The sequence below is a fragment of the Populus euphratica genome, unplaced genomic scaffold (assembly GCF_000495115.2).
Source record: "Populus euphratica unplaced genomic scaffold, PopEup_1.0 scaffold3350.1, whole genome shotgun sequence".
NCBI classification, from domain to species: domain Eukaryota; kingdom Viridiplantae; phylum Streptophyta; class Magnoliopsida; order Malpighiales; family Salicaceae; genus Populus; species Populus euphratica.
This window is the reverse complement of record NW_011503174.1, coordinates 1-11,686: the sequence shown is the minus strand read 5'-3', so window position 1 is coordinate 11,686 and position 11,686 is coordinate 1. Positions and strand designations below refer to the sequence as shown.

The window sequence follows — 11,686 nt, the reverse complement described above, 5'->3', positions numbered from 1 at the left end:
TATATATATATATATGTCAATACCAATATATAAACTCAATCTTATCTCTAATTCGTAATGTTTCACAGTTTAAGATTTTTAAATGTTATCATTTTTTTACCAAGAACTTTTCAGCAATAATGCTTAACCACAAATTCAATTATATAGATTTTTAAAGTGTTTAAATGTGTTATAGTAGTTGATTTTTAAATTATTTTTTATCTAAAAAAATATATTAAAATAATAATATTTTTTATTTTTTAAAAATTATTTTTGATATCAATGTATTAAAATAATTTTAAAAAAATCAAAATTATTTTCACCATGTGCCTTTTGATCGTTAGCTTTATGTGAGCGTTGATCATGACCGAATGTGTTATTTCTTACATTTTGTCTTGTTGGCTGCAATTCTTTTCTATTTTTCTCTCTCTCACTGTTTCGGCTCGTCTGCTTCGCATTTAGAACGGGCTTACGATGTTAGTGGAGGCCATAAAGAGGCCTTCCACTTCTCTCGTGGGAAGTCTTCACGTAATTTCCAAATGCTGATCAGACGGACAGTGACCATACAACAATCCGATGATATATATATATATAAGATAAATAATTAAATTAATTAATTATGCATCACACCTTTTGCCAAGTTGTTCGATTAATTTAAATGAAAACTGTCTTTTGAATTTGATAGATACATTGGCCTGGAAAGAGGTGTTTTTAAATTTTACAGATCTATTAGTATGAAATAATGTTATTTTTTTTATTTTTTGATAGAAAAGAGAATGAAGTGAAAAAAAAGAATCATAAACGATAAACCAAGAATATTTAGATTACACAAGCCATCTAGAATGGAAGAAGAGACTACGAGAAAATCAAACTATACAACAAAATCCTATTTTTGACAACCAGGAGACACTGCAAATGCTGCCCAAAAGATGCCGCATCTTCCACTCGTGCATGCATTTTTTCTAATTAAAAATATTATTTTAATGATAAATTATGACACTACCCCATGCAAACCAATAATTAACCAAAAAAGAGGAACCAAAGGACTTTAATACCCTGACTCGACCCAATACATTAAGTTTCTTGGATCCAAGTATATATTTTATAATTCAACTATTTATAAGAAAAAAATACATAAATACCCCTACTTGAAAAATTGATTTTTTTTATTCTAAGAGGTACTTTTGTTATTTTACTATTTATAAAAAATATTATATACATAAAAATACCCTCACACAAATCAATATTAACAAATAATTCATGTGAAAATATTAAAATACCCCTTAATCAAATCAAAGATAAATAATTTGTTTTGCCAAGGTTATAGACATCACTCCTATATTGTAGTGAATAATGAAGTGAGTCTATAGCCACAGTGATTCTCCTATGTATTTTAGCATATTTGTTATACTTAATATTTAATTAGTAAGGACTAAATTAAAAGAAATCTATAATATTTTCACGGCTTCATGCTTACTGTAGTAAGGGTCTTCGCTGTGTCGGCAACCCGACAATACTAAAGTAAAGAAAACAAAAGATAGGAAAATGTGCGTTTTGATCGTCAGGTTTCTGTTAGCGTTGATCATGACCAAATGCGTCCCACGTACGTCTTTACTTTTTCTCTGAGTCTTCGTCGTGTCAGGAAGACAGGAAGGACCAGATGTCTTTTGATCGTAAGCTTTCTGTAAGCGTTGATCATGACCGAGTGCGTTTCTCCTTACTGTAATTAATTGTTTTGTTTTGCCTTGGAAACTTCAAGTGAAGGCTCCTTACATTTTGTTTTCCTTTTTTTCTTCGCTATTTTGGATCGTCTGCGTCGCATTTTGAATGGGCTCATGATGGACGTTGACGAGCTTGACTTACTAAGTGGAAGCCATGAATTAGAGGTCTTCCGCTTCTTTTGTGGGAACTCTTCATGTAATTTCCTAATGCTTTATCTGTGGGACAGTGACCATGCAATAATTCGAAGACTTTAATTTGTGGCCATTGATTTCCTTTCATATTGATCAAGATGGTAGTCGATGTCTGTATATATATCCTATAAACCTTTTCAGGAAAGTCTAAACAAACCCAATATTTTATTTCCCTGAAGTTTTTCTCTCTCATTTAATGTTTGGAGGAATATTAAGGCACCTCTTTGGTGGTGCGTATGCAGCCCTTCTTTTGCTAGTGATCCTATCCACCCACCATGGTTGCAGTGCTGGAAAGGACAACAGTTACTGCGCTCCTTCTTGCGGCAATATCCATAGTATCAGCTACCCTTTTCGATTAAATACCGATCCCGAAAGCTGCGGCAACAAAAGTTATGAACTTGTTTGTGAAAACAACGTACGCCCAACTTTAAACTTGAGCATGGTAAAATATTATGTTATGGCAATCGATTACATTTACTTCACAATTCGACTTGTGGAAGCTGGTGCTCAGAAGGATGATTGCTTCTCCATCCCTCGTCATTCTATTATATGAAATTCGTCGCCCTCGGCGTATTATGATCGACGTTATAATATTGGATATCAAGTATTGATAACTTTTATATGTTGCGAAAATCAAATACTGCATCCTCCATATGATTTTGTGGATACTTCATCTTGCAAAAATGGCAGTAGTACTGCATATAATTCTTCTTCGTCTAGCAGTATCTCTTCTCCCAGCTGCATCAAGGAAGGCCATTCCTATGTCATTGTTGATGGGCAGTTGCAAGATTTACCGGACTTATGCCGTATAAATTTGATTTATATTGTGCCTGAATTTCTTCTGCCAGAAAATGTGACCAATATGTCCTACATAGATGTCCATGATGTTTTGGTACAAGGGTTCGAGCTTTCATGGTTTTCGGCCTGTTGTCATTCTGTCAAAGAGAACCGCTGCGACCTTGATGAATCCACCAGGAACAACTATTGTGGATATGATAACGGTACGTATTTTCTCTCTCTCTCTGCTTACCTCCGGTACTGTATTGTGATTATCGATACCGTATTTGCTTTATTTTATATTGATAAAAACTTGCAAGAAATCTTCTACAAGTCAATAATGATTTCTGTTGTGATGATAGAGAAATAAAAATTAATTATGCTCCAATATTGCTTGGTTTCTCTGCATGCTAATTAATTTCTTAAGAAGATTTAAATCAATTATTTTAATTTGACTTCTTTTTTCTTAATAAACAGACGACGTCGGTACCATAATTAGACGTGCAATAGGTAAGAAGCTCCTTCACATTGCTGTTATTGTTTACATGGAAAATTAACATATATGATCCAATATATGTTTATTGATATTCTATTTAACTAGCTCCAAGGTAACAAACAGTATGCTTTCTCTGCTCCAAAAATTTAAAACAGAGTTTTCATAGGCATTTTCTTTTTCCAGATAACGTTTTGATGATTTTAATTTTTTCTTGAACCTCTCTCTCTTATGTATTTTAAATATAGATATAGACATTTGGTGAAATTAAAAAGCAAATATTATTGTTTTAATTATTACAGAGGTTACAAATTACTCCCGTACGTAGTTGTTGTTTTAAACACCCCTCACCAAATTACATTCTAAGCGTTTTTTAAAAAATTTAAAAGTTCTTTATTTTTTACCTTAAATTAATATATTTTTTATATTTTTATGTTATTTTGATGCACTAATGCTAAAAATAATTTTTTAAAAATAAAAAAAATATTATTTTAATATATTTTAGAATAAAAAGCATTTTGAAAAGCAACCAATACTATACCTTTAAATATACATATGAAATATATCTTTTTATTTCTCTCTCAAATGTAATAATTTTGTATCTCTCTCTCACCGCTTTATAACTAACTTTTTAAAGGGTATGTTTTGGTTTTAGCAATTTGTTTTTTTAGAAGAATAGACAAAATAACATGGTTGAAAAAAAAAACTAATAAAATAGTATAATTTATATATGTTATAATTGAAAAATATAACTTTTATAGCTTGTTAGCCTTTATAATGGCCATATCATTTAAAAAATATTATATAAGCAGGAAAAAACAATTAAAAAAATTTAAAAATATATTAAAATTCTGATTACAATATTACTAATATTATTATAAAAATTTTAATAAGATAAATCTAATAATATCAAATAAAGTCATCAAAAGAGTCACACTTAACACTAAAAACATGTGGACCATCTTTGTATTTGGACAGTAAATGTAATCTTCTCGTGTTATTGTTAATAATTTTTTTAATATTATTAGATTTATTTCGTTGAAATTTTTTATATACTATCGTTAGATTTAAATCAATTATTTTAATTTGACTTCTTTTTTCTTAATAAACAGACGACGTCGGTACCATAATTAGACGTGCAATAGGTAAGAAGCTCCTTCACATTGCTGTTATTGTTTACATGGAAAATTAACATATATTATCCAATATATGTTTATTGATATTCTATTTAACTAGCTCCAAAGGTAACAAACAGTATGCTTTCTCTGCTCCAAAAATTTAAAACAGAGTTTTCATAGGCATTTTCTTTTTCCAGATAACGTTTTGATTATTTTAATTTTTTTTCTTAACACCTCTCTCTCTCTCTTATGTTTTTTAAATATAGATATAGACATTTGGTGAAATTAAAAGGCAAATATTATTGTTTTAATTATAACAGAGGTTACAAATTAACTCCCGTGCGTAGTTGTAGTTTTAAACACCCCTCACCAATTACATATGAAACATATCTTTTTGTTTGTCTCTCAAATGTAATAATTTTGTGCCTTTCTATTACCCACATGGGTTATTTTTGGTGATTTTTTTTATATATTTTTAAATTTAACTTATTAAAAAAAATTATGGTACTGTTGATGTCATAGTTTTGATGCCTTCTTAGGATTTATTTTTTCTTTCATCTCTTCTCATTTCTTTTCATTTAATAACTTTTTAAAAAATATCGTTATTTTAAATAATAATAAGTTATAAAAATTATATTTTTTAATTATGACATGTAAAAATTATATTATTTCATTATTTTTTTAATTGTGCTACTCTGGCAATATTTTTAATTAATTATGCTAACTTAAAAAAAAAATCTTTTAAAACTATTTCTCTGTATAGTAATTTAAATTTTACATGCTAAATATCACTTAAGACTCTCCTTCTCTTTTACATACCAATTACCTTGGCACAACTTTTTAAAGATAATTTTTAACTTGAGTCAAATAAAATTAATATTTTATAATTATATTATCACAAATACAAAATATTAAGATTACGGTTAACATTCTTTATTTTTTTTATTAAAATTATAGTTTTGAATTTTTTATGAAAAATAGTTTTAATACTGATGTATTTCTTATTTTTTTGGTGAAAAATTACATGTTTTTAACACATGGTAACATTCTTTATTTTTTTTATTAAAAAAGAAAATTGTAAAAGAAAAGAAAAACTAAAAATTAATGAAAAATAAAAATAATGTTCTGTTTCTAAAACACACTCCTAGTCTCTTTAACAATTGTTTATATATATATATTGCAGGTTTTCTGGGAAGGTGTATAGACGCTTACCTTGGTAAGTTTTCTGGTAAAACACACTCCAAACAAGGTGCATAATATTAGATTAAACGTGTGGATTAATTACTTTGGGATATATAGATCATTAGCTTGCATATTAAACTTAACAAGTATTTATTAATAACTTTTCTATTTCTATAGATTGTGAAAATGAAAATAAAAAGGATGTAAAACATCAAAGTTTGAATAACAGATTTCAGAGGTTATCTATAGTTTTTATTTACAAGGTTTTTCAAATAAAGAAAAGACAAACAATACAGTTTTTTTTCTTTTATATACAATAATGTTTTAGGAAAGTGAAATATTAAAACTTTTTTTTTTCATTTTCATATTTAATTTAATTAGTATGGCATACTTATCTTTTATTGTAAAAACTAATATAATTTTTTTTTTTGAGTTGGCGGCTTTTTACAAATAATTTTTTATTTTATTGAAATAAAATTAATATTTTATAATTAGATTATCACAAATATAAGATAATTATAAATTATAGTTTTGAGATTTTTATGGAAAATATTTATAGCATTGATGTGTTTCTTATTTTTGGTGAAAAAAATAAATATTTGTTTTTAACAATTGAACATATTTTATAATTTTTTATCAGAAAAGAAAAGAAAAACTAAAAAATAAAAAGAAAAATAGTTTCATGTTTCTAAAACACATCTTTAACAATTGTTTTTTTTTTCCAGCTTTTCTGGTATCTTGTATAGATGGATTCCTTGGTAAGAATTTTTCTCTCTCCAAACAAGGTGCATATTAGATTAGACGTGAGGATTAATTACTTTGGGATACATAGATCATTAGCTTGCATATTAAACTTAAACAAGTATTTATTAGTAACTTTTCTATTTCTGTAGATTGTTACATTATTTTTTATAATAAAACTATTTAGTTGCATGTATTCAACATAAGATCTCCATGTGTTATTCTTTTTTTTTTTTTTACCATCAATATTTGAGAGGTAAATGGACTGTAATTGTGTTGTATAATTTTATTCCACAACATCTCCTTCACCATACTTTTTATCTCTTTTTTGTGCATAAATAAGCTATAATAAGGTCTGATATTATAAGGTCTCCAGGTGTTAGAGAAATCACATGATCAAATCTCCTAGCAAATGAAAGGTGTTTAGGTTTTGCAAATAATAAATCATATTCTTCTAATAATGCTTTACTTGTGAGTTATGCACTGTTTGTTTGGTTTCTTTATACACTTTAATTAATGGGAAAACAATTATCCCACAAAACCATACAGTGCTTCTTTTGATGTTGTGATCATCTTTAATCTAAGCCTCTTCTATAATCCTTTTAACTCAATTATCCCTCCATCCTTTATGAATAATAATTTTGTTTGATGAAGTCAAACAAAATTGGTGAGCTACGGCCCCAAGCACCATGTCAGATCTTCTAAATTTCATCACCCTCAAATATTCTTGATGCTCATATTCTTGCATAAACTATTTGAATCTGGGACTATAAACATTAAATTTCCATTGGCTATAGTAACAGCAAGCATAGTGATCTTTTCAACAACTATTTTGATTTCTTTTAATATATATTGCCATTGTCAGTCAAAATGACAATATCTCTTCGTTGACATCTCTCTTCGATTCTGATAGTGTTAAGTGCATATTTATCAGCCAATTTATTTAAAGATAGACCATACTCTTTAGTTTTATCATCTTCGGCTGTAATTCCATCATTATTACCTTCTTCCGCATCCATAAACTCTTCCCTCTCCTCTTCTACCCCATCTATATCATATGTATTCCTTTCATATTACACTGATTTTCAAGTGCATACTTCTTTTCACATCTAAAACATTGCCTTTGCCTCCCCTGGATCTGCTCATGTGAAGTCTTAATAAGATGTTGCTTTGAACTATGTGACACTACTATTTTAGAATGGTTAGATTAGTTAGTTGTCTGCTCATACCAATGTCAGGAACAATTTTCAGAATGAATCTGTTCTTCTTGGCAAGTATTATTGAATTCCTCTTGCCATTTAACTAGATCAAAAGCTTGCGTCAAGATTGTTGGTCTTGGGATCTTTTGCATTGGCTTGATGTCATCTTTGAGTACACTTACGAAGCTAGAAATGTTATAAGACTTTCTGGTAGTGATGGATTTAAAACAATTATGAAAGATTTGAGTTCTTCAAATCTCTTCACATATTTCTCGACACTTTTATCCTACACTAGTTTATTACACTTCTCCACCACATCATCTATACTACAAACCTCATGCCAATATGGTCCTTGTAAATTCCTCCTAGTTAGTTACGTATTGCATAAGCTATTTTCTTATCAGAGAATCATCTCAACCAAATAATTTTAGTTGTTAAGTAAGATTTCAGGATATAATTTATATTATTTTATAACACACTTCATCAAGTGAAAAATTTTTAGACTTGAAACTTTCACAGACTCATATTATTTTTTGTCTAATTTTTATCAAATAAATAGAAATTTTGAGATTCAAACTCGTGACCTTTTGGTCATCAAAGTTCTGATATCATGTTAAAAAATCATGTCAATCCAATAATTTAAGTTGTTAGATAAAATTTTAAGATATAGTTTATATTATTTTCTAACATTTTAATCTTAATATTCATGTTCTCAATGTTCTTCTTACTACTAACCAAAGCCAGTGATTGTGTAGTTTTATAAAACTATGGAACTTTAAAAGATTGAAAGATTGCACGTATATGGGAAATTTCTCGAGGATTTATTTAAATGTTTTATCTTCTTAGTTAGGTTTTTTTTGTGTTTTTCTTTTCAAAGACTAGTGAAATATTCACGGATTAGGAATGATGGATGAGAGGGAAATGATTAGGATAGAGAGATTGAATGTATCTTTCATTTAGCAAGCAGGATAAGGATCTAAGAAAGTATTGGATATTATTTTTAAGCCTTCTGATTTAGATGGAGTGTCTCTTCACCTTCAAATCCTTTGCAATTCATTTTATTTTTTATTTGGATGAATTATTGATCTTCATCCTTTCATCCTTTTGCTCACTTATCAGGCAACATGAGATGAATGGTAAGTTACATCTCTCATCTTAATCATCCACCATTCTTCTAATCCATCCCTCCTAATAAGGGGAATGATGGATTGGATAAAGAGAGTAAGAATTAAAAAGATCTGTTTAATTCTTTTAAAAGTTCTTGTTCTTCTTGTTAAACAAATAATACACTGAATATTCCTCTTTTAGGATGCCTCTTCTCTTATCCATCTTTTTTCTCAGTTCCTTTTAATTAACAGAGAGTTAAGTTCAAATCTTAATGTTTAATTATTTCTCTATTGATTAAGAGAGAGTGAGCATAACTGGATTTTTGAAACTTATGGGGCTAATTGAGTTGGGCAGCGTCTATCGCAGGTGTCCGAAGCAACTCCAACTATCCTTAACATTACTATTATATAATTAATATTTTGTGTTGTTTCTTATTTTTTTTCCGGTTGTCCTCTTGTTTTTATTTGGCAGGCTATGTTAATGTGACCATCTCTTCGTATCAGACATTAGAATCTGTCATAGTTTTGCTCGCCGTGCTACACGCCATTGGTAAGTATTTTACTTCGCTTATTTGGACTAATTGTGATGCACATAAATGTATGTATATCAGACGCACAACAAATTCACCTTAAGACAAGCACTATTCATGACCCAGTAATAAAAAAGAGAGAAAATTAAGTGCTAGAAATTATCTCCAAGTTTTGATACTTTATTATGGTTTTATCCCTTAGAATTAGCTTTTGCTTATTCCCATCAGTTTAGTTGTTGAAAATAAGTCCTTCAAATCGAAAATATTTCTTATCTAATTCTTGACAATTTCATTTTTTTAACGGCAAATCAAATTTATACTATTTTTGCCTCAAATTAATTATGTATATTAATATTCTTATAGTTTTTTATTTCAATTATAAATAATGATTTCACTACAATGGAAAGAAAATCTTTTAATCATATAATCGCCCGAGAATTTTAAAATTTTATATTATTACGTATCATAGAATTGTATAAATACTATTATGTTTGCATCTTCAAAAGATATTTATTAGAGCTTTTTTTAGAAGGTATTTATTAGAGCTTTGAGGGAGTCAGTTTTTAGAATTGAAGAAATAGAATGCAGTTACACAAATTTAGAAGTTAAAATATTCATATTAAAGACTTTTACCGATGAAAATAAATATAAATGCTAAAGGATAAAATAAAAAATTTAAAAATTTAAAGGAAAACATGGGCCAAATTATGTGTATGCTCACACACATATACACACCCTAAAATAAATGAAATACAAAAAAAAAATTTATGATAAGAATTTGTTTGTTTGAGAAAAATATGCTTTCATGGATACACTGTTAAATTGGAAAGGACTCTGCAACATAATGAAAGTCACATTTCTATTAAGATAAAAAAAAGATGTGGAAATCTAATAACAAAAAAAATTTATTTGTTTACATCATTGATTGTTCTTGTGATATATTTATGCAGCGATATATCATGTACTGTTATTTTTATGCGGGCTTCCATGTTTTATAATCTTCCTGGTCTACAAATGGCGAAGAAGACATTTATCCATGTATGACAACATTGAAAAGTTTTTGCAAAGTCATGATAATGATCTCATGCCAGTAAGGTATTCTTACTCAGATATTAAAAAGATAACCAACGATTTTAAAAACAAGTTGGGTGAAGGAGGTTTTGGATTAGTGTATAAGGGAAAGCTTCGCAGTGGCAGTTTTGCAGCGGTAAAAATTTTGAGCAAGTCAAAAGCCAATGGACAAGATTTTATCAATGAAGTTGCCACCATTGGAAGAATTTACCATGTCAATGTCGTGCGACTCATAGGCTTCACTGTCGAGGGTTCAAAGCGTGCTCTTATATATGAGTTCATGCCTAATGGGTCTCTTGATAAGTACATTGTTTCTCGACAAGGTAGCATCTCACTGAGCAATGAAAAAATGTACGAGATTTCTCTTGGAGTGGCTCGTGGAATTGAATATCTACATAAAGGTTGTGATATGCAAATTTTGCATTTTGATATCAAGCCTCACAATATTCTTCTTGATGAAAAATTTATTCCAAAACTTTCAGATTTTGGACTAGCAAAATTATACCCGACAAATAATAGTATTGTGCCCCTTACTGCAGCTAGAGGAACAATAGGATATATGGCTCCTGAACTATTTTACAAAAATATTGGAGGTGTCTCTCACAAATCTGATGTCTATAGTTTTGGAATGCTATTAATGGAAATGATTGGAAGAAGGAAGAACTTGAATCCATTGGCGGATCATTCAAGTCAGATTTACTTCCCTTCCTGGATTTATGACCAAGTTAGTGAAGGAAAGGATGTTGAACTAGGAGATCATGCCACGGAGGAAGGAAAAGAAACAACAAAGAAGATGATTATAGTGGCATTATGGTGCATACAATTGAGGCCGAATGATCGTCCATCGATGCCTAATGTTGTGAAGATGCTTGAATCAGATGTTGAATCCTTACAAATGCCTCCTAAGCCTTTTTTAACTCCACATCATATGCCAAAAGATGATGATACGGCCAATCCAATAAAGTTATTTGATCCACCCAGTGATTGTATTGACTCTTCATATCAGTTTGGTCGTTAATGATGAAAATATAGTACTTAGTGTGTTTATTAATTTTGATAAGGGATTAACTATGTGCACTATGTAAGTGTTTAAACTTTATTGATCGTATCGATTAATTAAAGGGTTTTTGAACAATATCTCTCAATGTCTCAAGTGTTGAATTCCATCTACAATGAGTAAAGAAGCACCCAATAGATTTGTGCTCCAGAAACATGTAATTGAGGACACCATTTAATGACTAGATCCTTGTCTAATGTCTCCCTTGCAAAGTCTTTTGGAAACTTGGCCTCTTCTAATTCTCTTACAACCCATAGGGAGTAATTGTTGCTTCTTCTACGACCGCCGGCTAATTATGCCATTTGCTCTTCTCCAAGGGCATCCAGGCTTCCAAATGATACACGACTAAGGTTCCACTAAATTATGGACTAAATTATGAATTGAATAGTGTTCATAGGTAATTATCATTGTAATTTATTGACAGAATTATTTTATTGGTATTAAATGAATTTCTAGTAGTGTTCAATCCATATTCCAAATTAAATGTAAATCCGATGGTCTTGAAGCAACCTCCATTCTT

General features: G+C 29.4%; 1 protein-coding gene across 1 annotated transcript; it reads left to right on the top strand.

Annotated features, from left to right (window-relative positions):
- The first annotated feature begins 2,854 nt into the window (after positions 1 to 2,854).
- LOC105119679 (probable receptor-like protein kinase At5g39020) lies at positions 2,855 to 11,275 on the top strand. Its single transcript, XM_011017847.1, has 7 exons — positions 2,855 to 2,927; positions 3,147 to 3,179; positions 4,275 to 4,307; positions 5,464 to 5,496; positions 6,188 to 6,220; positions 8,981 to 9,058; positions 9,989 to 11,275. The coding sequence occupies exons 1-7, from the start codon at positions 2,855 to 2,857 to the stop codon at positions 11,125 to 11,127; spliced, it is 1,422 nt and encodes a 473-aa protein (XP_011016149.1). The 3' UTR covers positions 11,128 to 11,275.
- Positions 11,276 to 11,686: the final 411 nt, after the last annotated feature.

Coding starts and splice junctions, on each gene's coding strand:
- LOC105119679 (XM_011017847.1), top strand. CDS start 2,855: ATGAATCCACCAGGAACAACTATTGTGGATATGATAACGGTACGTATT. Junction 5,497..6,187: donor GTGTATAGACGCTTACCTTG/GTAAGTTTTCTG, acceptor TTTTTTTTCCAG/CTTTTCTGGTATCTTGTATA. Junction 6,221..8,980: donor TTGTATAGATGGATTCCTTG/GTAAGAATTTTT, acceptor TTTATTTGGCAG/GCTATGTTAATGTGACCATC.